Source organism: Cyrtonyx montezumae, unplaced genomic scaffold (assembly GCF_038088225.1).
Source record: "Cyrtonyx montezumae isolate F1298 unplaced genomic scaffold, pur_monq_1.0 scaffold_10, whole genome shotgun sequence".
In the NCBI taxonomy this organism is placed as follows: Eukaryota; Metazoa; Chordata; class Aves; order Galliformes; family Odontophoridae; genus Cyrtonyx; species Cyrtonyx montezumae.
The window spans coordinates 18,364,744-18,389,884 of NW_027071826.1; the positions used below are offsets into that span (position 1 = coordinate 18,364,744).

At 40.1% G+C, this 25,141-nt stretch overlaps 1 protein-coding gene across 1 annotated transcript; it reads left to right on the forward strand.

Moving 5' to 3' along the window:
- The first annotated feature begins 404 nt into the window (after positions 1 to 404).
- On the forward strand, positions 405 to 23,709 carry GTF2A1 (general transcription factor IIA subunit 1). The gene is made up of 9 exons (XM_065752231.1): positions 405 to 639; positions 7,001 to 7,102; positions 8,202 to 8,409; positions 10,363 to 10,427; positions 12,408 to 12,483; positions 15,528 to 15,661; positions 16,474 to 16,794; positions 19,444 to 19,533; positions 22,904 to 23,709. Exons 1-9 carry the CDS (start codon positions 610 to 612, stop codon positions 23,009 to 23,011), a joined length of 1,134 nt encoding a protein of 377 aa, XP_065608303.1. The 5' UTR covers positions 405 to 609; the 3' UTR covers positions 23,012 to 23,709.
- Positions 23,710 to 25,141: the final 1,432 nt, after the last annotated feature.

Consider the following 25,141-nt stretch of genomic DNA (forward strand, 5'->3'; position numbering starts at 1 on the left):
GCTTTCAATTTAAGCTTGTCCAGGTGTTATATAGGTGGGTTACCATCACAGCTCTAAGCTGCTCTCAGAAGTTATCCTACAGACCAGGTGAAGACTGCGGCGGCAAAGCTGAGGCGGACCGCCCCGTGACGGCAGGCGTCGCGCGTGGGGCGGGACCGAGGCGCGGAGCCCGCCGGGGCAGCGCGCTAATACTTCCGCCTCGGTAAGCCGGGCGGCGCGGCAAGCAGCAGAGCGACCTCACTTGGAGACTTCCGCCTCAGTAGGTGTCATGGCGGCAGGGCGGGCTCCTCACGTGACGGGCGCGCAGCGCGCTCTCGCGTGCTGCTCTCGCGGTATCTGGCCGCCCCCCCCCCGCGCGCGTCCCCCGCTCGCTCTGGCCGCTCGCGCAGCTGCTCGGCTCTCGCTATATAAAGGGGCGAAGCGGGCAGAGCGGGCGGCTGGCGGCGGCGGCTGCAGCCCCGAGGCCGGCGAACGAGGCCGGGCCAGGCCGCGGGGTCGCCCGTGAGCCGGGGCGGGACGCGCGGGCTTAGGGGGGAACGCAGCCGGGCAGGTTTATTGTTTTAGGGGCGACTCCCCCCGCGGTTGGGGGCGTCCCGGGGGGCTCGGGACATGGCGAGCTCGACTAACACAAACCCCGTGGTAAGGACCGGGCCGGGGGGCGAGGGGGGCCCCGCGGGCGGCGCGGGTGGAGGGGGCCGGCGGGGCTTGCCGCCCCCTTCTCCCGCACCCCCGTCCCTCGGGCCGCCCCGGCCCCCTCCCCCCGGCCCGCGGCGGGAAGGGGCGGCGGGGTCCGGGCCGCTCCGCGGCGGCGGCGGTGGCGGACAACTTGTGGCGCCCGACGCCGGGGCGGGGAGAGCGCAGCCGGGGGCGGCGGGAGCGGGGGCGGCGGGAACGGAGCGGGGGGCGCGGGGCGGCGGCCCGGGGGCGGGCGGCGGACGGAGCCCCGCGGGGGAGAGAGGCCGGGGCCGCCCGCCACGGGCCGGGGTCCGGCGGGAAGGGGTGGGCGGGTGGATTTGGGGGGAGGGGGGAGTGGGGGGGAAAGCCGCCCCGGGAAGGAGAGAGCGCCGGCGGCCCCGCGCCCGTCCGGGGGTGAGCCGGGTGTTGGCGGCGGCGGCGGCAGCCAGGGCTCCGCTGGAGCCATTTTATGTTGCTTGATCGGAAGGAGACGATGGTTGAAAAGCACTTGTCCCAGCCCTGCGGCGGCGGTCCGCCGGGCCCGGCCCGGAACTTTTCCGCAGCGAGCGAGGCAGTTATTTATTTTACAAAGAAAACTCTCGCCCCCCCTGTGTCCCTTCTCGTGCTTTCTGCACCTCGGCGGGCGGCTCGCTACGGGACGGCTCGCTCCGGTTTGCAATAAGCAGTCACACGCACGGCCGATCCGATCGCCCCTCGGTCGCCGTTCCATCCCCGGCCCCGACCCCCGCCCCGAGCGCCGGCGGCACAAACCCGGCGTCCGGCGGCAGGCGCGGCCCTGCTTGTGGTGCTCGGATCCATCATGGCTTCCCTTGCCTTTCTGCCTGCCCGCTCCTTGTGTTCCTCCTCCCTGCGGCCGCCCTGTTTATATAGAGCCATTGCCGCTCTCTAATATAGACTCTGCTAGGATGGGAAGGTGCTTTCCAGCCCCACGTCACCGCCTCTCCATTTAAACACCACATCAGCCTTTAAATAGGGAGAGAGCCGCCGAGAGCGGGCTGGGAGGTGCGTGCAATCGCGGCGGAGGCTGCCGGCCGGGCTTTTTGTCGCTCGGAGCCCGCTCGGGGTTTCGCTGGGTTTGTGCTCCTGCTTCGAGGAGCGGCGGCGCTGCCGTGTGGCTGTGTCCTGCGCGAAGAGGGCACCGCCGGCCTCCTGAAAACGCTTTTTTTTTTTTTTTCCTTTTGTTTTGTTTTCTTTTAATTTTTTTAAATCATTTGTCTGTGTGTCTTTTTCTCCATAGCGTGCAGCCCTGTGTACCCTTATCGTCTTCTAAAGAGTTTTGCTGCTAGATGGGGAAGGGAGGACTTAGATGTTCTTACCCAATGTGGCAAGGGGAGATGCAGGAATTGTCTCATGGCATTTTGCCAGTGTCTGGTGCAGTTCTTGTACTGAAAGCAGCGTTAATGTTAAAGTTGTGTTTGTGGGTCGTGGGCACAGGTTGTGTGAACAATTGCTGTGTGCTTCTAGTAGCTGAAGGTGATGGGGCATACTGAGATTTTGAAAGGTTTTGGAGTTTTCACTGTTATTTTAATTAATTTTGTATTCTGTGTACTACAGAGCAAATGGTACAGAGTTTTCTTTTGAAATCCAAACTCTTACCTGCAGCCTATGGTGTGTGATTGGAAGGGAGTAGCATTGCTTTGCTATTTTACCAACTGTTATGGAACAGAATGTGGGACAGCAGTGAGCCATTGCATGCAGGTCAGCTGCTGGTAGGATGCTTACTGAATGTGTGTAACCCAAATTTGCTAGCTGTTCTGTACGTGAACTGCTGGCTTTCTTCTCTAGCTGATAGGAAGGGCTCTTTGTCTCCTCAGTAAGTTAGCAGCTTCACGTCTCTTTCTACCAGGTTACTACCTAATAGGAAAATTCACTTCTGTATTCAGTAATCTTTGTGGTACTTATAAATATCTGTGTTTCAGCAACTTGCTGAGGCTTATCAGTGCTGCATCTCTGTGTTAGCATAGCGTAACTTCTGCAAAGTGCTGCTGGAAGGTGCCAGTGTTTGATCACAGTGTTCAGATTAATGTGAACTTAAAATGAGCCTGACTCCTATAGGGATGCTTTAGGTTGAATCTGAAAGAAACAGCACAATTTTGCAGTGCTCTGCAAAAATCAGTTCTATTCTGTAATAATGATAACCATGCATATGTCAGAGTTATAGAAGATAAGCAGGGATGTGTTGAGGTACTGCAACCTGCTCATAACTTCAGTAAGCCAAATGTTGGGCCTGGTGTGTCATAGTGTCACGTCAGCATCTGATCAAATCTGTCCTTCCTAGTAAGGGATCCACATAATGTGATGTTTCACGTGGTATAAGGTTTTGTGGGTGACAAAGGTAATTACCTTTTAAGGGTGTAACAGTGCTTTAAGAAAACCCCCAAACCCTCACGTTATATTTAATTGCTTACAATGTAGGTTGTATGTACTGCTTCTTTTGCACTCTTTGGTGTAGTTGTGACTAAAAGTAGTTACCTCTGCAGTGCGATGATGTTCTCATGTCATGCAGCTCCTAGCTGCGTTCCTACAGACAGGAGAAACAGATGGGTAACATTTCAGGGATAACTGCAGAAGGAACTAGGAGAAAACTGTCAGATGCACAAAGTGTGCAGCGTGTATTCCTTTGTATAGTGTTGGTTACTGGCCTGAGTGTTGTAACAACAATTAGAAAGAGGTGTAGGTTTTGTACCCTGGAACTGATGGAATGTAGGAAGTGCAGCCCCCAAAGGCATGTGGCATTGCTTAAAATTGCTCCCTGCTTGCTCTTCTGATTTGGAGTGTGTGTAGCGGTCTCACTATGCTCAGAGTTTTCTTTACAAGATGTACAGAGAAAGTGAAATATAATCATTTCCGTATGTTCCCAGAGGGGGATGTACGAGATTTCAAATCTTTTGTGTGTTTGTGGTTTTATCTAATAAATCAGGAATTTTAATTGTTGTCTTTAATCTATAGTAAGTGTTTGGAGTAGTGTTTATTGAAAAGCGATTTGAGTGTGTTTGCTCTTAAAAGGGCCTGAAGTTTACAGTAATGTGCTCTTTATGAGGGAGGCACTTTAATATGAACCAGATGAAAGCACGAGTATTTTAATAGCAATCTTTTAAATTTCCATTATGTTCTTGTTGCTTTCTTTGACTGAATGTGAAAGTTTATGACAGAATGCAGCTCTCCATCTGTCCTGCTGGGGGCTTGTTCATTAACTGTGTGCCCATGTTCAAATTTTGAGTAAGCAGCGCATGACATAAATGATGATCATTCATCTCTAGTGATGTAGGTAGTTTGTATAAACAACTCAAGCATCCCATAAATAATACTGAAAGCCAACAATTACTGTCTATCAAAAGAAAATAAAAAATACAGTGTGCTTCCTTTCTAAAGGTCAGGGTTTGAGCTCTTAAATTCTGTAGTTTTATGTCTATTTTTATCTGTTGAAGTAGTACTTTATGCTGCTTTTCACTATTCTGTTCTGGATGGTGTTCAGTACAACTGCGCACAGCCAGGGTCTGTCTGAGCATGATGGAAATGTATGTGAAATCAGGAAGCACAGAGGCTCAGGCACTATTGCAGTATAAAGTGCAGATGTTTTTTTGGTCCTTCTCCTGCTAATCATGTAACTGTGAGTGTATTGTGTCTTGAAATACAGTGTGACCAGAACACTGCAGACTGCTGAGCTGTGGGTTCAGTTTGCTGTGCCTAAGTGTCAGTGGTTTTTTTTTCTCAGGGCTTTGTATTCTGAGCAAATCGTGGAAACACTTGGCAAGAGGTGGTGGAAATCAGGGCCTGTTTGTGCTGAGTCTGCTTTATTAGTAAAACAATAGATAACCGAAGGAGAAAATGCTGTCTCCATCCTCCAGGAGGTTCAGTTGTAATTTCAGTCATAAGGATGCTCCATTGACTTAAGTGAAGCAACTCATGTACCTAAGGATGTGTATTTGCAGTATGGTTTTGGCCTTAAGCAGATATGCCTTTAATACTGTAAGAAACAATATGAACAGTAGGTCAAGTGGCATTTCTGTGCTAGTTGAATTGTATAAGCTACATACAATTTGTTTAATTATAGGAGTAATAGGACTTAATGACATTAAGTAGAATGTCTTTTTGCATCTGCAATGAATTAAGTCTTAAGTGGAAAAATAATCCTGTTAATGATGCTTAGTATTTCTCACTGCACAGACCTAAAGTACTGGGGCTCAAGAGAAGCCGGGGTTTGAAAGGTTGCTTCAGTTGACTCTATGAGAACAAATAATGCTGTACCTAGCACCTTAGATATAAAAATGCCATACAGTTTTGAAAGAAAGAATTTCTGAGTAATCTAGTGCGTGTTATTTCTTTTGGAGAAGATGAGTTTTGGATATAGGTGCTGTAAAGGTAATTTTTAAGTATGGCAAACATCCACTGTTACTTGAGGCCAGAAAGCTTCTGCAGAGATGAGTCAAAAAGAAAGGGTGAATTCTGATGTTTCAGCTCCTTGATTTGCCTTGGCGTATTTTAAAGCTGAAAAGTGGCCAACTGGTACAATCTAAAATTAAGAATAAAAGTAGTGCTGAGAGTGTGTGCTGTGTGCCAAAATACTGGATCATGGATCTTCTGACCAGAGTGATTTGGTGTCTTTGGTGCCTTTCTTTGTTGTTGTTGTTGTTTTTTTTTTTTTTAATTTAAGAAAAACTACCTTAGTATGCCCCACAGACATTGTTTAAAACACTATGGGCATGGTGCACTAAGCAGCTTTCAGGAGACAGTATCCTGGTTCCAGGCTTCCAAGTAGGCTGTAATACCAGTTCACTTTAAATTCCTGCTTAGTGGCTGCTCAGCTTTGTTCTGAGCTGGTAAGCCATGTACATAACAGGGACATAACCATTCTGTTTCATAACACGTGTGCAGTGTAATCTTTAGCATATCTGTAACGAATTCAGCACTTTGGGGATGCATTAAGCAGCTGTGTATGCATAAAGTAAATGCTCTAAGTGTGAGCAGTAAATCTGTGCAGTCCCAGCTGTGCCTGTCTCACTGTGTGTGCTTGGTGCAGGCTTTCTACTGGTTCACCTTGAGGACAGCCCTCCCCGAGTGCTGAACTCATTGTGCCAGGACAGGGTGATTGCTTTGCATGCATAACAAGGTATCTGATGCAAGTGACATCATTTCTGATGAGAGTGGAGTAGGGGAAGATGTCACCTAAAATAATTGTGCAGTTAGTTCCAGATTAGTTTAGGAGCAGTAAACACTCAGCCCAAGGAACAGCCTCCATCAGAGAAGTACGTGTGGTCCTTAGGCTGCAGGTTGGCCCTAACTCAGAGCTTGCAGCTCTACCTTGTAATGAGACAGTACACGTATTAAATTCAACCAAAATACAATTGAGGCTCACACACATAGAGAGATTCAAGCAGTAGTGTTTGGTTATAAGGTACAACACCCGCATAGTACAATTATCCATTGGCTTATGGATTAAATTTCATGCATGAATTGATAAACAGTTCTACTCTTTTAAAAATTGTACCTGTGTTTTCAAATTCTCAGAGTGACCGAAGTTGATAGGAACATCTGGGCCAGCCCAGAGCACGGTGCCCCTGCCCCTGCCCAGGTGACTTTTGGGCATCTCCAAGGGTAGAGAGTTTACCACCTCTGTGTGCAGCCTGAAGTGAACTGAGAATTAGCTTTCCCAATGACAGTCTAGACATGAAATCAGTGTAATAGAACGTGTGTAGTTTTGCTGCCTGAAAAATGTGTACATAGGTACTGGCTGCAAACAAATGTTTGTCTCTCTGTATAATCTTGTCTTCAATAGATTCTGTAATAAGGTGTGTTAAGAAAGGACATTTGTATATGAATACTTGCAGTTCTGAGGCTTCAGCGTTTTTCAATGCAGTAACATCCTGAGCTGTATTTGATCCCTGTTCTAACAGCAAGTGCTAATGAGTTTCCTTTTTATTTTTTTTTGAACTTCTAGTATTCTTTAACATAAATATTTTGCACTCGTGCAAATATTTTTACATATTCAGCACCTATAGTAGCAAATAGGGAAACAAATTTTCCAAATGGAAAACAGTCTCGTTTTCATGTTTAGAACTACACTCCTTATGGCTTGAAGTTTCTCTTGAAGCAAACGATAGCAAATGGTCCCTTTCCATCTTGTTAGAGCTGTTCATCCTAATTTATACTTTCTTAGAAGTTTTACATCAGAAACACGCAGTGTATTCTGTAGTGACTTTCACAGGTTATACTTTTTTGGTGGGTGGGTGAAGGGGGAATCTAATGTTACGATGCTGAATTCCTTATAAAATAAAAGTAATGCTAACTACTTATTTTTTTAAAGCCTAAATTGTACAGGTCTGTAATTGAAGATGTCATTAATGATGTCAGAGAAGTTTTTCTGGATGAAGGAGTGGATGAACAAGTTCTTATGGAACTCAAAACAGTAAGCTGAAAGTTTTGGTTTTTTTTTAATAGACCAAATACACCAAATGTTTCTTGGTCCTGCCTACTGTTGTACACAGTAAAATGCTGATTTTTAATTAGTGAAGCACTGTATTTGTATATGTGTTTGTAGTCCCATATCATTTGGATTATACTACAGAAAAGTATCCGCTCACTCCCTTTCCTTAATTTGGCATGTCAAAACTTGTCGGAAACTAATAGCAAACATCTAGATCATCAACTGTGTAACCATTTCAGTCTCTCAGTTTTCATCTGTTTTCTTTAGGGAAAAAAAAAAAGAAAAAAGAAAAGAGAAAGATATGTTTATTTTAGAGGAAAACAATTCCAAAGGTTTCTATGCTGGAAAAATAAGTGTCCACTCCGCTTGATGTTTCTGTCTTAGTGAAGAAGGGGAGTGCATCACAGATGTGTTCCACAGGTCATGTCAGAAAAGATTCAATGAAGAAAGAGGCAAAGAAGGGAAATAAAGGAAGGCTTAGGGAGTACTTATCAGGGTCTGGCAGTCCTGGGTGCCCTTACTTGTTGAATACTTTACACTTCTGTATTTTTGCATTTTTATGACTATGGCTTTTCCTGTGAGAATTCAGCTGACATCAAGAACTACAGGGTTCTCAGAGGCTGAGTTTGATATCATGGCAAAAACTATCAATACTTGTGTGGCTTGATATCATCTTAGATATGCTAGTAGTTTCCACTGGTATGTCCTCGAGCAGTAGTCTTCAAGTACTTCGATTGGGGAGTTTTAGGAAGGAATAGTTTTGGGAAAGGCTCTAATAAAGAATAATTTTTTCTGATTCATGCTTCTATAAGAGTTATTATGGCTCTTTCAGAAATGGAAGAAAAAAAATGAATGTTAAAGCTTAGACTGATTATTTTTAGCTGACTGTTTAATTCTTCTTCTTAAGACATGACCTGTGTGGTGGTCTGTCCTCAGCCTTTATTTGCACAGGGACTTTTTGGCTGAATAGGTTGCATACGATGAACAGTGAACACAAATCTAATTTTTTAGTACTGGCTGTATTTTTACAAATCCTGTTAAGTAAAAACTACAGAGATTTCTCTTTCTTTTCTCAAACTAGCTGTGGGAGAACAAGCTGATGCAGTCCAAGGCTGTAGATGGCTTCCATTCAGAAGAGCAGCAGCTTTTGTTGCAGGTGCAACAGCAGCAGCAGCAACAGCAGCAACAGCAGCATCATCACCACCACCATCACACACAACCTCAGCCACAGCAGACTGTGCAGCAGCAGACTCAGCCACAACAGGTTCTTATTCCAGCATCTCAGCAAGGTCAGGCTTACAGTATAATCTTTGGTGAAAGATTCAAATTAGACCAACTCCTTATGTAGCATATTCTAAATTTATGGGAAGAATGTTTGTCTTGTAGATAACCTTGGGTCTTCATGTGAAACTTCATTAGTCTCTACTTGACTATTTAATGGATCAGATGAGCTGTTCTGATGGAAAAGTAACTTGACATTTCTCTTAGTTATAAATACGCATAAGATTTTTAAAAAGTTGAATTCTTTCTGCGTAACTTATTTTTTCAGAATGCGTGACTTTCAGATTGTGACAAAAACCCATGAACAGCTTTTACTTTAAAGGCAATGCAGAAGCAGTTGACAAGTTTATTCACAAGATAGTAATGGCACTTGGAGCAAATTAATTTTAGAAACAAAGACTTCATTAAGCAAAAGTGGATGCTAGGATGTGAATAAGCTCTCTTAAGTATACGTAGGTTATTTCTTTTCATATTAGAAGAGGTTTTCAGTGAAAAGTGTAATGGCTGTTTTTCTTGCAGCTTTAGCAGATTGTGCAGTGGGGGTTCAAGGTACACTTCAGTTAGCTTTAAGAGTAGTGTTTCTTGTAGTGATTGTTCTGTGTGTTCTCCATTAATAATTTAAGGAAAACATTTTCAGATTTCAGTTACAGAATTGTAAATACTACTAGCTTTTACTGCTTGCTTACTGCAAGATTTGTTTAAATCTCATGAAATGCTCATGTTATCAGTACGCTATTGCAGTGGTTGCATAAATATATTTATCTGTGATAGTCAATCAGGGACTTCAGTATCAGATTTTGTAGATCAGGGCCTATGTTGACATAAGCACAGGAGGGAACTGAGCTGATTTTCTTCTCCCTCCTGAAAAAGTTTATATTCAAAACAGGGAACTGCTGTGAACAGAACCTGTTAATGGTCCTTGTTTTTTGTTTTTTTTTTCTTATGTTACTTTGTTTTGTTTTGTTTCTGGACATAAATCAGTTGGGGCTGCTGAAATAAAATTTATTTTGATATTTAAGACCCCTAAGTAAAAGCTTCTTGAAATGAGCTAGTCAGGGTTGGCAGTTTGCAGACGTTTTTACCTGGACCTCTAGTGGCTGCTTGGGTGAATAGCTGTGACTCTGTTGACCACATTGCCCTCCGCTAATATGGAAATCCCTGTCCCTTGGTTTTCTCTTAGGGTTGAATATGATCCTGAATACAGTAATGTATTTAAATTGGTTTGTTGTTGCCCTACACTGTGGCTTAAGACCAAATGTCAGTGTGGAAAATAAATGAATTTGGTTATCAGAGCACTTCGATCACAGATACTTCCAGTTTTACTCAGTGCATGACTTCCCTTTTCCAAGGGAGAGGTGATAAAATTGGGTGAGTTGGTTAAGTATTTCCTTTTATGGATTGGTGCAGCCAAAAAGAGAAACTAGGGTGAAAGTAAGAGGTTCCTGCTGTGCTGTGTGTGATTCTGGCATGTGGTCGTGATTTCCTGGAAGAGAGAGATAACTTTGAATCTTGGTGCAGGAATGTGGGGCTTCTTTCCCCAGAGTCTTTCCAGTAATTCTGTTACCTCAGTGTTCTCGAATGTCCTTTGTTACAGAATTGGATTGAGAGTACTGTATTGATGATTAGTTCATATTGCTTAGTCATATTCCAATTCACTGTCCCTGATGTTGGAGTCTTTTGGACACTTCTGCACTTTTTTGTAATCAACAGATTAGAGTAGGTAATTGAAGCCATTGAAGTAAAATCTGTAAAAGGCAGAATAGCCATACCACATCTTAGAGCTGCTGTTGTATATTGTCTTGAGATTAAAACTCGTAAGATTGAAGATTGCTTAGTAGTTCTTCTTTCTGTGAAGCTCAGTTGATATTTGTGTGATGTCTTTTCAAAGTTATTTTGGCTTGGATGTTATTTTTGGCAGACTGTGTAGTATGCATGACGTGCTGTATTTTTCTTGTTTCTAGCACCTCAGCAGCAGGTTATTGTGCCAGATTCCAAGCTGATACCACACATGAATGCATCAGGCATGGTAAGAAAAGCTAAAGCTTGTACATCTTTACACTGTCATTATATAAGTTGTTTTACTGAATGGTAAACACAAATCTGGTATTTGTAATCAGATGCTTAAAAGCAAGGCACATTGATAAAACTGTCTGTTGTCCTTCTGAGTTCTGCTGCTGAAATGACAGTCTAGAAGTAAAAGAGGACTTAGTTTTAGTAACAAATCTTAGGGCTTACCTGGATCCTCTAATTTAAGTAGATGGTTGGACTGGATGATCTTGGAGGTCTTTTCCAAACTTGCTGATTATATGATCCTATAGTTCTAAGTGTGGTAAGCCTAAGTGTTATTTAAATTAGAAATTGGAGTATTCTTGGTGTTAATCTGCATGATGTACTTGTTGCATACTAATGCAACATTATTAAAAGATACAAGCATTGTATTTTCTAGATAGAGGAAACAGCATCAACTGTACTGAAGTCTAAGCTTGTAGCAAATGAGAGATAATTTAGCAACTCAGATCCATATTTTCTAGTTATGTTATTTAGATTCATTAATTTCATAGGAGGGTATAAAACAGAGTCTGGTCATTTACCCATTTCTCTCAGTTTTTATTTCAAGAGGTTAATTTTGGTGTATTTATTTATTTTAATGCCCTGGCTTAATAAAACATATGTACATGCATATATATACTTGGTCCTTGAAAACAAGAGCTAATAGTAGTTAAATATATTAAAATCAGAATTCATTACATGTTTACAGCTTCTCTGGTAGGACCGTATGAAACGATGTTTCATTATTAGTCAAGGCATTGGCAACTTGTGTAACCTTCAGTTCTTCACTAGCTGCTGACATTATAGGAAACAATCTGAACTTCATTACTCAACTACAAAGATATACTCAGAAGCTGAGAGCATGGTAATATCTGGCTTTTCCTAAAGCATTTTACAACTATTTCAGTGTAATTTGTAACTTCCATAGAACAGTTAAACAGGTTTTTTCTCTCATTTAGTTAAATCTTGTTGATGGATATTGCAAAAATGAGGTTGTAGAGCTTTTAAATCTCAGGTGCTGTCAAAATGCGAAAGAATTGTAAACTGAAGAAGTCTACTGTTCAGTAAATGCTCTTTTATAGAAGTGGGTTGAGATATTGATGTGTTTCTAATATGCTTTTAGGATGGTATTAAAGTATGTGTCTGTCCTTGAATGTCTTGGAGAACAGTGACTAATGAGAATTTATTTATCTGCCTTTGCAATATGTGGATGCAGAAAACTACTTTCAAGTTTCACTTGTTTTTCTGTTGTTTTGGAAGTGATATTACTACTGTATGGATCAGTCAGTAAGGGGAGATTGTATTTCTTATTATCTGGACCTTATGTACTCAGTAATGAAGTCTAAATCCTTTCAGTAGCAGAGGGTAATTTCTCATGGTCCCACTGTAGTGAGGAGAAGGAGGATTTTCAAAAGAAAACTGCAGTTAGATACTTGAAGTAGAAAAACCTCTGGAGAAATCCATGTCTGTATAGGTGTTAAGGACTTAATCCAGATTTTTGTGTTCGGAACTCGTGTGAGTTGCATTATAATTTAATTTCCATAATATAGAATCGTTACCCATTGAGAGTCTTTGGATTTCTCTATTAACCAGCTGTGTTCAGAGAAAAAAATAAGTAATTCTGCTAGCAGTTGGTATGCTGTGCGTGTCTATTCGCTCAAAAGAATTGTGTTATTTGGAATTGGAAATGCAGATCATTTGTAGAATGAACAATAGTGCAAATGTGATTGCTACTCCTTGTGAAAACAAGACAAGTGAACATGGTCACTGCTTAAGTACCTTATTTTCCTTCAGATTTATGGGCTCATGTTTTTAGCTGCTTTGAAAATGCAAAACTGCCATCTAAGCAATGCAGTATTTTATTAGTAGGTCACAATAGGTTCATATTTTCAGGCAGTATGTTGTAATGTGAAACACTGGCAATAACACTTGCTAAAAATCTTTTCCCGTATTTCAGAGTGCTGCAGCCACAGCAGCTACATTGGCTCTCCCTGCTGGTGTTACTCCTGTTCAGCAGATACTTACAAATTCAGGTAACTCTCTTAACACTGAGGTGGTTTTGTGGGTGTTTGGGAGGAAGAAATTATGCATTTTACTTGCTGCCATATATTGTTCAGATATCAGAATCTGGGAGTCTTCACTACACTCTTGGACTGTTGCTAACTGACTGATTAGTCTCATGAACCTAAGAGATTCTGTGCGAGCCTTCTGTGCTCTTTAGACATGTGCATTAAGATGGATGTTGCAGTCACTTCCCTTCATGTATTTCTGAGTGTTGTGAGGCACAATGTGAGCAGTGTTGCTAGGATGTGACAGAAGTGCAGGAAAGGTAAGTGCCTTAATGACTGTGGTTCCTGCTAAGCTTATACAATAGAATACCTAATGGCAATGCCAGTTTCACTTAAGATTTCTCATGTATATATACTGTTACTCTTTATGCTTAGAATATAAATGTGATGTTCGTGAACAGCTTAGCTGATGTTTTATGTGAGGCCATTTCCTCTAGTCCTGTCACTAGTTACTCCAGGAGAAGAGGCTGATCCTACCTCTCCACAACCTCCTTTCAGCTAGCTGTAAAAAGTGATAAGGTCACTCCTGCACCTCCTTTTCTCCAGACCAAACATTCCCTGTTCCCTCAGCCACTCCTCAAAAGGCCTGTGCTCCAGACCCCTCATCTGCTTCATTGCCTTTCTCTGCACGTGCTCCAGGGCCTCAGTGTCTTTCTTGTAGTGAGAAGCCCAAAGCTGAACACGGTACTCAGGATACTCAGTGCCTCACCAGTGCTGAGTACAGAGGGCCAATCACCCTCCCTGCTCCTGCTGGTAACACTATTTTTGATATAAGCCAGGATACCATTGACATTCTTGGTCACCTGGACAGATTGCTGGCTTGTGTTCAGTCACGTGTTGTCCAACACACTGTGGTCTGTTTCTTCATGCATTCTTCCAGCAACTCTGCCCCAAACCTGTAGTGTTGCCTGGGAACGATCTGAGAAAACCTGTTTCCTAGAATCAGTTGCTTTTCTTGCTGGAGTAATTCACTTGGTCTGTTCAGAAGCACCTGTGACTTAACCTCTCTACTTTATGCATTTCAATGTTTAATGGATAAGTGGTTGAAATAAAATCAAAGTGTGTAGCTGTTCTAGAAATTTAAGTTCTTCTAATTTTTAAAGAAGAACATCTGTGCTTTAAGAGAGATTATATTGTTACTTCTGTTGTGTGTATTATTTTCTTTTTTAGTTGCATATATTTATAGTGTGCTTTCTTTACAGAGGGGCTAGGATAGCCTTCAGAACTGTATTTTCTTCTTTCAGATGTACTTACCTGTTTGAGTAAAGGGAGCTTTGCAATTTGCACTGGAGGTAGAACGGGAAATAAAATCGGTCTTTAGGGAAATGAGTGAAGTTGAGGATTGTCTGATTTCATTTCTTCTCCTTTATTTGAATATAAATGTAAAGAGTGTGTTGGAATATATCTTAGCTCCCCATTTTCAGAGTTGGAGGCCAGCTGTAATGGCATGTGAGTCTTAGACATACTTTGTAAAGTAAGAGTAGGTGTAAAATAATAAAGCTATAGGGTAGTTAAAGAAATAGAGTAGAGATGAGAGTACAGATACTGTGGGAAAAGGGAAGAGAAATGGATAATTAGTATAAGGATAAAACTTCAGTGTTTCTTGTTTTGGTATATATTCATGTGGATCTTGTGTACCTTGACTTCAGCAAGGCTTTTTTCACTATCTCCCGTAACATCCTTGTAAGTAAGCTTTGGAGGTGGGGGATAGACTGGTGCACAGCGAGGTGGATTGAGAACTGGCTGACTGGTAGAGCTCAGAGGGTTGTTGTCAGTGACATAGGTCTAATTGGAGCCCTGTAGCTTGCAGAATTCCCCAGAGGTCAGTACTGGCCTAGTACATTGTCTTCATGAATGAACTGGATCAAGGGATAGAGCACACCCTCAGCAAGTTTGCTGATGTTACAAAGCTGGGAGGAGAGACTGACATTCAGTGAGACTTCCACAGGCTGAGGAGTTGGATGGAGAGGAATTTTGGAGGTTCAACAAGGGCAAGCACAGAGTCCACACACATCAGTAAAGGGTAAGGGCTGGCGTTCTGGCAATGATCTCTGTTGAGAAGGACCTGGGTGTCCTGGTGGACATCAGGTTGACCATGAGCCAGCAGATACCAACGGTATCCTGGGGTGCAATAAAAAAAGTGTGGCCAGCTGCTCAAGGAGGTTATTCCTCCCCCTCTAGTCTGTCCTGTTGAGGCCACATCAGGAGTACAGTGTCCATTTCTCAGCTTTTTGGTTCAAGAAATTCAGGGAACTTCTTGAGACAGTCCATCAGAAAGCCACAAAGATGATGAGGGGCATTGAGCATCTCCCAGATGAGGAAAGCTTGAGTAACCTGGGGCTGTTCAGCCTGGAGAAGACTGAGAGGGGAATCTTATCAATTCTTAGAAGTATCTAATGGGTAGAAGTGAAGTGGATGGTGTCAGGCTTTTTTCAGTGGTGCTTAGCAACAGGAAAAGAGTTGATGGGCACCAACTGGAATACAGTTCCATCTGAATATGAGAAAAACTTCTTTACTCTAAGGGTGACGGAGCACTAGAACAAGCTGCCCAGGGAGGTTGTGCAGTCTCCTTCTTCACAGATATTCAAAACCTGTCTGGACACTTCCCTGTGTAACCTACTTTAGCAGGAAGGATTGGACTAGATGATCTCTAGAGGTCTTTTCCAACTCCTATGGTTCTGTGATTCATTTGTACCCTGCCTGTATAGTTTATCTGAAAAAACATGAGGTATGTTCATAACTAGGAACTAATATTTGAAATACTGTCTTGCTTTAGAGGTTTAATCTTGGGTTGCATACTTCACAATGACAGATAGCAAGCAGCCGTATTAATGCTTCGTTTCTGGCACAGCTGCTATAGGATAGTATCTTTTCATGGGTGAAAACAGAATGTAATGCTCTTTAATTGTTACCAGTGTTCTTTCAGGAAACAGCTTTCTAAACTAAGGTAATTTTAAATGGAGATATCTGTTTTTCGATTAATTGTGTGTTTATTTATCTTTCTACAGGCCAGATCCTCCAAGTAGTTAGAACTGCAAATGGAGCTCAATATATCATTCAGCCACAGCAGCCAGTTGTTCTACAGCAGCAGGTCATACCACAGATGCAGCCTGGTGGTGTACAAGCACCTGTTATACAGCAGGTAAAGAAAAGAAATTAATAGGTGCACTTGAAAATAAAAATCTGATAATAATTATTAAATTGGCTTGCATTTTTCAATGTCAAATTTAAACAGAATACAAAGAGAGAAGTAGTATATTTAAAATAGGATTGTGTTAAGGATGTTTTCAAAAATGAACTATTTAGAAATATTGTTTCAAATGTCATATTGACATATATTAAGGTTCAGACTAGCATTGGTTTTTGTGTGGGTCCAATAATAAATTACATTATATGCACAATTCTAGTCAGTATCCTTTCACAAATTTATTCATCGGTTACATGATTTTGTGTTGCAGAGCATGTAGAGGAAAGTGCCTTAAAAAAGCCAAACAAATAAACAAAAACCCAAAGCATAAAAACAACCCCACACCAAACCTGGACATTTCATTTCCGAATACAGTATGTTTTTTTGTGAGGAGTTTTGTTCAGCTACAAGGTCAGCTGTGCATCTGGATTGTGTTGGCCTTGAGTCTATTATGTCACAGTTCTGCAGCTTAGACATGAATAATGATATGTAGTGAGTTTCAGGTTAAGTATCCTGTAAAAGAATTCTAAAAATAATCTCCTGTTTGAGTTTAAATGTTATTCCACTGTGCTTGGAATTTGAGTGAGGTAAAAAGACTAAGTAATTAGGGAAGCTATGTTATTGAAGATTTAATTACTTCTCTGATATAGATGGAGTATTCATAACTTCTTTTTCTAATTAGTCCAAGTCAGATTGATATCCCTAATTGTCTTCTGTAACTGCTGAGGTACTCTGGTGTGTTACCAACCACTATACTCTTCCATCAGGTGTTGGCTCCAATCCCTGGAGGAATTCCCCAGCAGACAGGAGTGATTATTCAGCCTCAGCAGATTCTGTTTACAGGAAATAAAACTCAAGTCATACCTACAACAGTGGCTGCCCCTACACCAGCTCAAGCACAGATTCCTGCAGCTGGTCAGCAGCAACCACAGCAACAACAGGCACAACCACAAGCACCACTTGTTCTCCAAGTTGATGGAGCAGGAGACACATCATCCGAAGAAGAAGAAGATGAGGAAGAAGACTATGATGATGATGAAGAGGAAGACAAAGAAAAAGATGGAGGTGAAGATGGCCAGGTTGAAGAGGTAAATTAACATTACTTGAGAAGATTGGAGTATGCCTCTATTTCATTTTTACTTTTCCCCACAGTACTTAAAGGAGAAGTGTAAAAAAACGAAGCAAAGAGACAAGGCTGGACGCTTTTCAGCAGTGTGTGGTGATAGGATGAGGGGAAATGGCCACAAACTGAAGCATAGGAAGTTCCACACAAATGTGCATGGGAACTTCTTCACAATGCAGTGACAGAGCAGTGGCACAGCTGCACAGAGAGGTGGTGGAGTCTCCTTCTCTGGAGACGTTCCAGACCCACCTGGACACCTACCTGTGCAACCTGGGCTAGGGAGCTGCTCTGGCAGGGGGTTGGACTGATGATCTTTAGAGGTCCCTTCCAACCTCTACAGTTCTGTGATTCTGTAAGCCTCAGAGAATGTAATATTCCCATAATCTTGAAAATAGCAGTACTATCTGTGTACTGCAGTCTCATTATATCCCATACTGTCGTGGTGGAAACTGTGTATTATCAAAGCACCTTGAAATGCAGCTGGTGTGGCAGGGGATGACAGAAAAAGCTTAATTATGATGAGTGCCTTTTTGAAGACTTCAACAGTAGTATTTCAGATGTTTTGATATCATGAATCCTTCTTAAGCAAACAAAAATAATCTACTCTACTTGGGACAGAGTGTATACCAAAGGCAGGTGGTAGAAGGAATGAGAAGAGGTGAGTGTATTTCTGATACACTGAAGGAACAAATAGATGTGGTGCTAGGTTGCTTTATATTATAGTAGAAGGGGCCTGAGAATGAAATCTGATTATAAAAAATACTTTAAAAAACACATGTGACCTTGGTTTTACTAAGTCTGCAGTTAGGAACACGAGGACATGTTCTTAGTAACTTGCTTCATAACACTGTGTGTTTGGTTCAGGTTTTCCATTTACTTGGTTTAGGACTTCAGACAGTGATTCTTACCAAGTTTTGTTCTGTTGCTCCCACCTAAAAAAACACAGAAAAAGCTAATAATCTAAAAGTACTTTTATTACAGTTTCTGTCTGGAAGCTTCACAGTCCCTAAATCTATCTGTAAAATGCATTTTGATCACTTACACAGTTCTCTGCGGATTTTCTAGTTATCTTAATTTTTCATTTAAAATCCCAGTATGAGGAGCATTTGTAGCATTTCACCATCTGTATCACCCATGCATTTCATGCTGGTAAAACTTAGAATTTTTATCAAGGAGTTAAATTGGATTTTCTGTAATACATCTACAGTGTGTCAGACAATATTTTTCTATTAGAAGCTTTGTCCATATCACCTTTTCCATTATTTTGATTGGTACTGATATCAGTCTCGAATGTGTTAATAGTTGCCTTAATAAGTCTTTGTGCTTCAATGTTGTATTCTTTAATGTGGATCTTTTAATATGCCAAGGCTTTATAATCTGTATGTATGAGACCCCACCCCACCCCCCAATTATTTTTTCTCCCAGCATTCATCAGCAGTTAGTTAATGAATTGAGCAATTCCTTAAAATTTAACTATAACAGTACTTAGAAGTCAGGAACTCTGGTACTTTTTTCTTCTGTCACTACAGATGGTTTTTCATACTGTAGATTATATATTTTGAGGCAGGTGGAAAGATAATGATTAAGCTGAGACCTGAGAAAAGCTATTTTGCACTTACTAGTGGTTGTTTTAAGCTTTTGAAAAATTTGCTGTTTAGGTGAGGTAGAAAAAGGTGAAGGAAAAAAAAGGAAATTTTTGCAGAAGCATTCTCACCATACTGCATAGAATGTAGTGTGTCAATTTTATTTTGACAAACACTAATGGTCAGATGCTTGAGGAGAGGAGCAAGAATGATCTAGAAGAGGTATCCAGTTTAAATATGAGCTTTAAGGCAATCCTCTTAAGTACAGGTGGGAAGGTCATGCAGGGAAAGAGAAACGAGACTTGCAGTTCAGCAGTGATACTTCTAAATATCCTTGTGGTGTCATTTGGTAATCTTGCAAGACAGGTCTAAAGAAATAGTAAAGAGTAGAGGACACAACTTGGAAAACTTCTGAGGTGGAAAGACCACTTATAGAAAGAAAAAGTTGAGGAAAGTGAAAATACTTAAATCTGGAGAAGTTATTTTTATGTATCTATGCATCATCTTAAAATATCTTTTTTCCTCCTCTATGAACTTCCTGCTTTTTTAGAGATCTGTTTCCATTTGCAGTACACTAGACAAAGATAAGTAAGTCATGGAATTTCTATTTCAAACGGAATATAGAGAGTGGTGTAAATAATATTTATTTGCACTGTTTAGGTGCTTTAGAAAAAAAGTAAATACGCATAAGGATAAATTTTTGTGAAGGGAAATTGCGAGCACTAGAACTTGCAGAATAAAGGAATGAAAAGATTTCATGTGACATGTTGATAAAAGACTATTGTGCTCATCATCTGTTTTGAACATTGAAGCTGGGCCCTGAAATTGGTAAGGACATCCCCTTAGGGCTCGTATCACCAAGGGAAGAAAGGAAAGGTACACAAGCCCTCTGCTGGAAAGCTTAATACTTCACACCTCAAATGCTCGTATAGATCCATTCTAACAGACTGTAGCCTAGGCTGGCACAAGTAATCTAAGTAACTGTTACAACTTTACTAAAGGTTGCAACTTTTCCCATGTGTTTGTTTCAGGAGCCTCTTAACAGTGAAGATGATGTGAGCGATGAGGAAGGACAAGAACTGTTTGATACGGAAAACGTTGTTGTGTGTCAGTATGATAAGGTAAAATATAAAACAGAATGCAAGAAATGTAATTTTTCTCATTCCTTCAAGTCATAATTTTTAAGTGATGAAATATCTTTGTGTGACTGTTTAGTACAGGTAGATCAGTAAAGGTTATAATATGATTGTTGATAAAAAAAAGCTGTCAACCATTTATGTGAAAGGTAAGGGTATTTTGGTTTGTTTTGTGCTTTTTAACTAGACCTGGTGACATAGAATAAAACCTAGAAAAATTTGGTTGAATTTTTTTCTTCATCATACCTGTGATATCTGTGACTTTAAGGGAAGGTCAGTGAGCTGTGCTATGGAGAATTATCATAAGTAAGTTTTGTAGTTCACTGTAGCCTTAAATTATAGTAGTCATCAAGATTTTGACTTAGTAAAAAACCACTTACTGATCACTAAAAATTTCTCTTTTTGATATGTGAATATTTTTCAGAGGAGTGTGTTCTTTCTATGCTGTTCTTTTTTTATTTTTATTTTCAGGAAAAGCAGTGTGGAATTCTTTTCTACATTTTGCTTTAATTTCTGAACTCTTCTGTCTTCTGTAGAATTACTATGTTATTTCTGTATGCTTGCCCCAAAATACTTGTGTATGTATGTTCACATCTTTGAACTATTTAATATTTGTCCAGAGGCTCTTGGAGGATTTTCTTTCTTTTCATGTGTGAGGTGACTTGGACTGTGAAGAATTAAAGATACATTCTAAAGCAGAAAAAAGATCTTTGAATTAAAAAGCTCTGCATTGCAAATAATGTCTTGCAGAAATAACTGAAGATTTTTTATTCATTCTGCTTGGAGTTTCCTCAAAAAGAATTCAAGAACGAGGAGAGTAGCAGTGCTATCTACAGGCTGGCCGTCCTTCTCCTCCAGACTATAATCAGAAAATACTAGTTTGGAAACAGTTCATAAGGGTTATGAGAGACAGTAGGAAGGAAAGCTGTTTTGGAGCTGCTAAAGCTGAGCAAGAGCAACTATGAAATCCTTGCCCTCTGAAAAGAACTTGAACTTAGTAGGGAAGACTGCCCATCTTGTAACTCTAGAGCCATGTGTTCACCTACCAAACAGCCACTGTTCAGTTTGTTTTCATAAAATACAAAAACAATAGCTCAGGTGTTCTGAACAGAGTTCTCTCTTGCACAATACGTTGTGTCCTGCATCAGCAGATGCCTCTGGCACAATGAGATGAGGGCAGACAGGTAGTGTGATGCTCACAAAAGAGCATTCCACTACCCTTCTGTGATCTGTCTCTTGAGAGAGATAACGGTGGCTTTATATGGTCAAGAAATTATTGTTTTTTGAATCCTAGTAAACTTACAGGGAGAAATTTTGTAGCTGAATTATGTGATATGTGCAAAATTACATATTTCTGAGCATGTTCGTTTTGTGATATTTACTAGTTCTTTGACTGAAAGTGTTTCCTGTTTGCTTTCTTGGTACTTTATGTATTGGAGATCATCATATGCTTCTGTCTTCAAAATCAGAGTTGTACTTTGCTTTGTTGTTAATTGTACAGCTGTCCAAACGTTTGATTATTCTTTATTCTCCAGATGTATTTAATTTTTCTGTATCCTTCCATATCTTATTTGGTATCGAGAGATGTTGACAGAGGATCAGGGATATTCATATTATAGGTGAACCTTCAATTTACCAAATGGTGTAACAGTTTTGTGTCGTTATTCAAGTGTGCTTTTGACCCCACTGATCAGAGAGCTGATGACATCAATCCTTTAGAAAGCTTGGATTTTCAAATTCCTGAGTTGTAATTGTCAACTCCAGCATTTTTTTTTCTATCTGTGCAAGATATAATTGTTTTTTTTCCCTCTGTCATTACAATTATCATATACATTGAATGTCACTGTCACTTTGTTACACAGCTAGGAGCTAGGGTTGCAAAATTGTTCTGTAGCTGTTCAGTAACTGTTCCTTTTATGATCAGTTACGTTTCATCATTTTGCAGATGATTAGTGAATTCTTAAACCATGTTCACTCCAACGAACACAAATATCTTTTGAAATTATCTCATTCTGCTGTAATAGAGGAGTTCTTACTCTTGGTTTACCATCTTTTATCAGTTACTTATCAGAGGGTTTTTCTTCTTTACTTACGTCAGCTCACACGTGTCTGGTCAGAGATATCTGTTAAATGCCATGTGGAAATTAGAGTATAAGAGTCAGACCTTTTCTTGTTTGCTTACTTGCTGATGCCACTAACGTATTTTAGCTTAAAATAGCCAGAGAGCAAATGATAGTACAAATAATTGTTAAGAGTACTGTGGTTCTACACCACTAGTAATAGAGAATGAGACTTTCTGTCCTTGATGAAACTTGAAGAGTAGCAGTTGGGCTTTTTTGATTTTTATGTGCCTATTGTAAAGTTTCCTTAACTTCTTTTATATTGCTTACTGACACTTTTGTGTTCAATCTGTTAGAACTTACAGTGATCTTTCTCTTTTGGACAGTATGTCCTCTTGGAACATCCTTGCTTTCTTTAAATATCTCATTGTTCCATTGCTTAATTGTTCTGATGATTTTGTGATTCTTTCTGATGGCCTTTTTGAGGGGTGGCATGGATTTATTTGTTTAGTACTTACAGTGTGTTTTATTTGCAAACAAAATAAGAGAACCCTAAAATATTCTAACTTTATACTGAATTTCAAACTGCTGTTCATTATTTGTTATCTAGTGCCAATGGGAAGATGTATTGTAAAGAGAATATCTGAGAATGTCTGAGAATTTCACACTGACTGAAGTCTTTTAAAATATTCCATTTGCTTTTTAATCAGTTCTTAACATTCTGAATCCTAGAGTCAAACTCATAATTTAGGTAGATAGTTAAATATGTGCACTGTCTATCTGTATATGAAGTAGTCAAACTAGTTTGCAAGCAAAATAGAATTTAGACAACAGAAGCAAAGAATAAATTTAGTGTTGGACTCTTGCAGGGCTAAGTTTAAAACATCAGTCTTTCAGTATTTGAAATAGAAGTATCTGTCTTTCAAGTGGAGTTTCATAATATGTTGTAATCAAGCATAAAAGTTGATGTCTGTTTCTCATATTTCCTTTCCAGCCATCTCTAAAAATGTTTAAATGCTTTGGGTTTTACAATATCTTTGTGTTTGAACGGTTTCTCAACAGTTGCTGTGAGGATTTGTAACCTGGTTTAAAAAATGTTGCTGAAAGTATTGCTAGATCTTTCATTAGGATTTGTTTTCCTCAGCTAAATGCAGTATTGATATTCAGTGTGTTTATAGTAATTAAGTAATGTGTTTAATTGTTATTTTCATTTTTCTTGCTTATATAATTTACTTTATACATTGCTGCCTATTTTTGATGTGGAATAATACTTCAACCTTCTCCCCTATTTTTAGATCCATAGAAGTAAAAACAAATGGAAATTTCATCTCAAGGATGGCATCATGAATCTTAATGGAAGAGATTATGTATTTTCCAAAGCCATTGGGGACGCAGAATGGTGAAGTTTTTAAGACAAACAAAACAAAAACTCCCTGTAAAAGGAAAAAAAAGTTCAAAAGCAGGAAAGGTTGAGACTTGGACATATTCTCCAACCAAAATATGTTTCTGCACATGAAGCATAAACAAAAGTATTGGAACAAAGGTAAAATGTGGCAACAAAGACACTACTTCAGATGAGCAAGCCATGGACTGTAGCAGCTATAGCATTGTCTGGGAGCTGGTTTTGTGTGTTAGGAATACCTTAATTATCAATTCTACATACAGGTACCTACAGCTGGTATTTAGCATGTAAGGCTTTGTCCCCCCCCTTTTTCCCATCGTTTAAGATTTTAAAATACTTCCAATGATTGAAGGAACTCTTCCCTGTGATAGATTATTAATCTGAAAATGCTTATTGTGTGTACAAATCTTTGCTTTGAACACTTCCTTTTGGTAGTGAGGATGGTCAGAATGTTACTTTGACTGCGTGCAAGCTTTGTACAGAAGGGTAAGAATTAAGGTGTTAAATTTTAAATAACTTGTATAAGGAAAATATTTTTAATTCATTAAATTCATTAATTATAATATCTATTTGTTGTTTTCAGTTCCCCGTAAGCAAGTTGTTGTTCCTAGCAGTTATAAAATGTTAAAATAATCATTTATATTTCAAAGTTATTTTAATTTCATATAAGTGATACTTTTCATTTAGGACAATTTTTTTTTTTGTAATACTAAGCACCTGTAGCTCTGGGCTCCCCCTGCCCCAAAGTCAAACTGCTTAACTTTTTAATTATAGTCTTGCTGTTTGGTGGTGGTTTCAGCATTGTTGAACTGAAACAAATAATAGTTTCCATTGACTTCTTCAAAGGCTTTTTGGAGGGCTTCTGAGTCAGATGTGTAGGTAATTGCATAAAAGATGCATTCCTTCACCTACTTATTACATCCATAGTACAGACATCCACTAAATTTTTAATACAGAAGGTAACATTAACACTGTTGAAATCCTGGCTGCAGCTCTCTTAATCAAAGATCTGCTTTACAATGAAGTAGAGCGGTAAGTTACTTGCAGTAGTTAATCTCTCTAAAGTTTCCAGGTGGCATGTAATTTTGTGAGGAGAGCTTAATGTCTTTGAGAACACCAATTTTGGAAAAGTATCTGTAGACTAACTTCGTTTTTCTGTTACCAAGTCAGAGGCTCTAAATCTTGTGTATCTGCTTTCTCATATGCCTTTTCAAAGAGGTGTGGTTTTGTAATAATTTTCCTTCTAAGCAGCAAGGTTACTTCCCTCTGCTTCTCCTTCTCTCCTGAGTACTGAAGGTTTTTCTTCACACATTGGATATTCTTGGAAATTCTGCTTTCAGAAATGCAGTTACTTTTGAATGAGGAGAGGAAGTGGGCATTATACCTGACAAGCTGTTGAGGAGAGGGTGTCCATGTGGCTCACCATTTCAAACCCTTTTCTTTGCGTGAGTTCTTGGAAAGGCATTGGAAAGAACACAGCAGACATTATTTTAGTTACATTGAGGAATACTTGCAGAAGCAGAGAGTTGACTCATAAGTTCTGCCCTTTTCCTTTCACTCTGGAGAATGAAACTCACTAAGCATTATTTAATGAAGTCGCAGGTATATTTTACTGGTATATAAGCACTGCTCTAATTTTCATTCTGTCTGATTTACTTGCCTTCAAGTGTATTCATAGTCTCAGTAGTATGTAAACAAACAAACAAAATCCTCCATATACATTACAAAGAGGGTTTCTTTACTGTGATTTTGTACATCTGTGCTCTTGTTGATAAAGACTAAAACTGCCTCTAGGCCGTGCCTCGGGCCATATGGTTGTCGGTAAGCCATTTACTTACATAAGCTTTATGAAAAGTTAACTGATATTTTTTCTAATCCATTATTTTGTAATGTCATTATTTAGAGTATGTTTTTGGCTTAGGGCTTCAAGGTCTCTCAGAATGATCGGTGTTTGTTTTCTTCTGAACAAAGCAGATACTTTAGTTATTATTATTTGTACCACTGTTGATAACTTCTATGTACAACTGCAATGAAATCAATATTTTACCAACTAATTCTTTCCTTCTCCTTTTCCATATCTGTTACCAGTGAGTCTTAAGTAGTGGACTTAATTAAAACTCCTGTAACTGCA

What these genes read in the sequence shown, in the direction of transcription:
- GTF2A1 (XM_065752231.1), top strand. Translation starts at nt 610, where the DNA reads ATGGCGAGCTCGACTAACACAAACCCCGTG. An exon ending in CGACTAACACAAACCCCGTG is followed by an intron (nt 640 to 7,000) that starts GTAAGGACCGGG and finishes ATTTTTTTAAAG; the next exon opens with CCTAAATTGTACAGGTCTGT. An exon ending in TATTCCAGCATCTCAGCAAG is followed by an intron (nt 8,410 to 10,362) that starts GTCAGGCTTACA and finishes TCTTGTTTCTAG; the next exon opens with CACCTCAGCAGCAGGTTATT.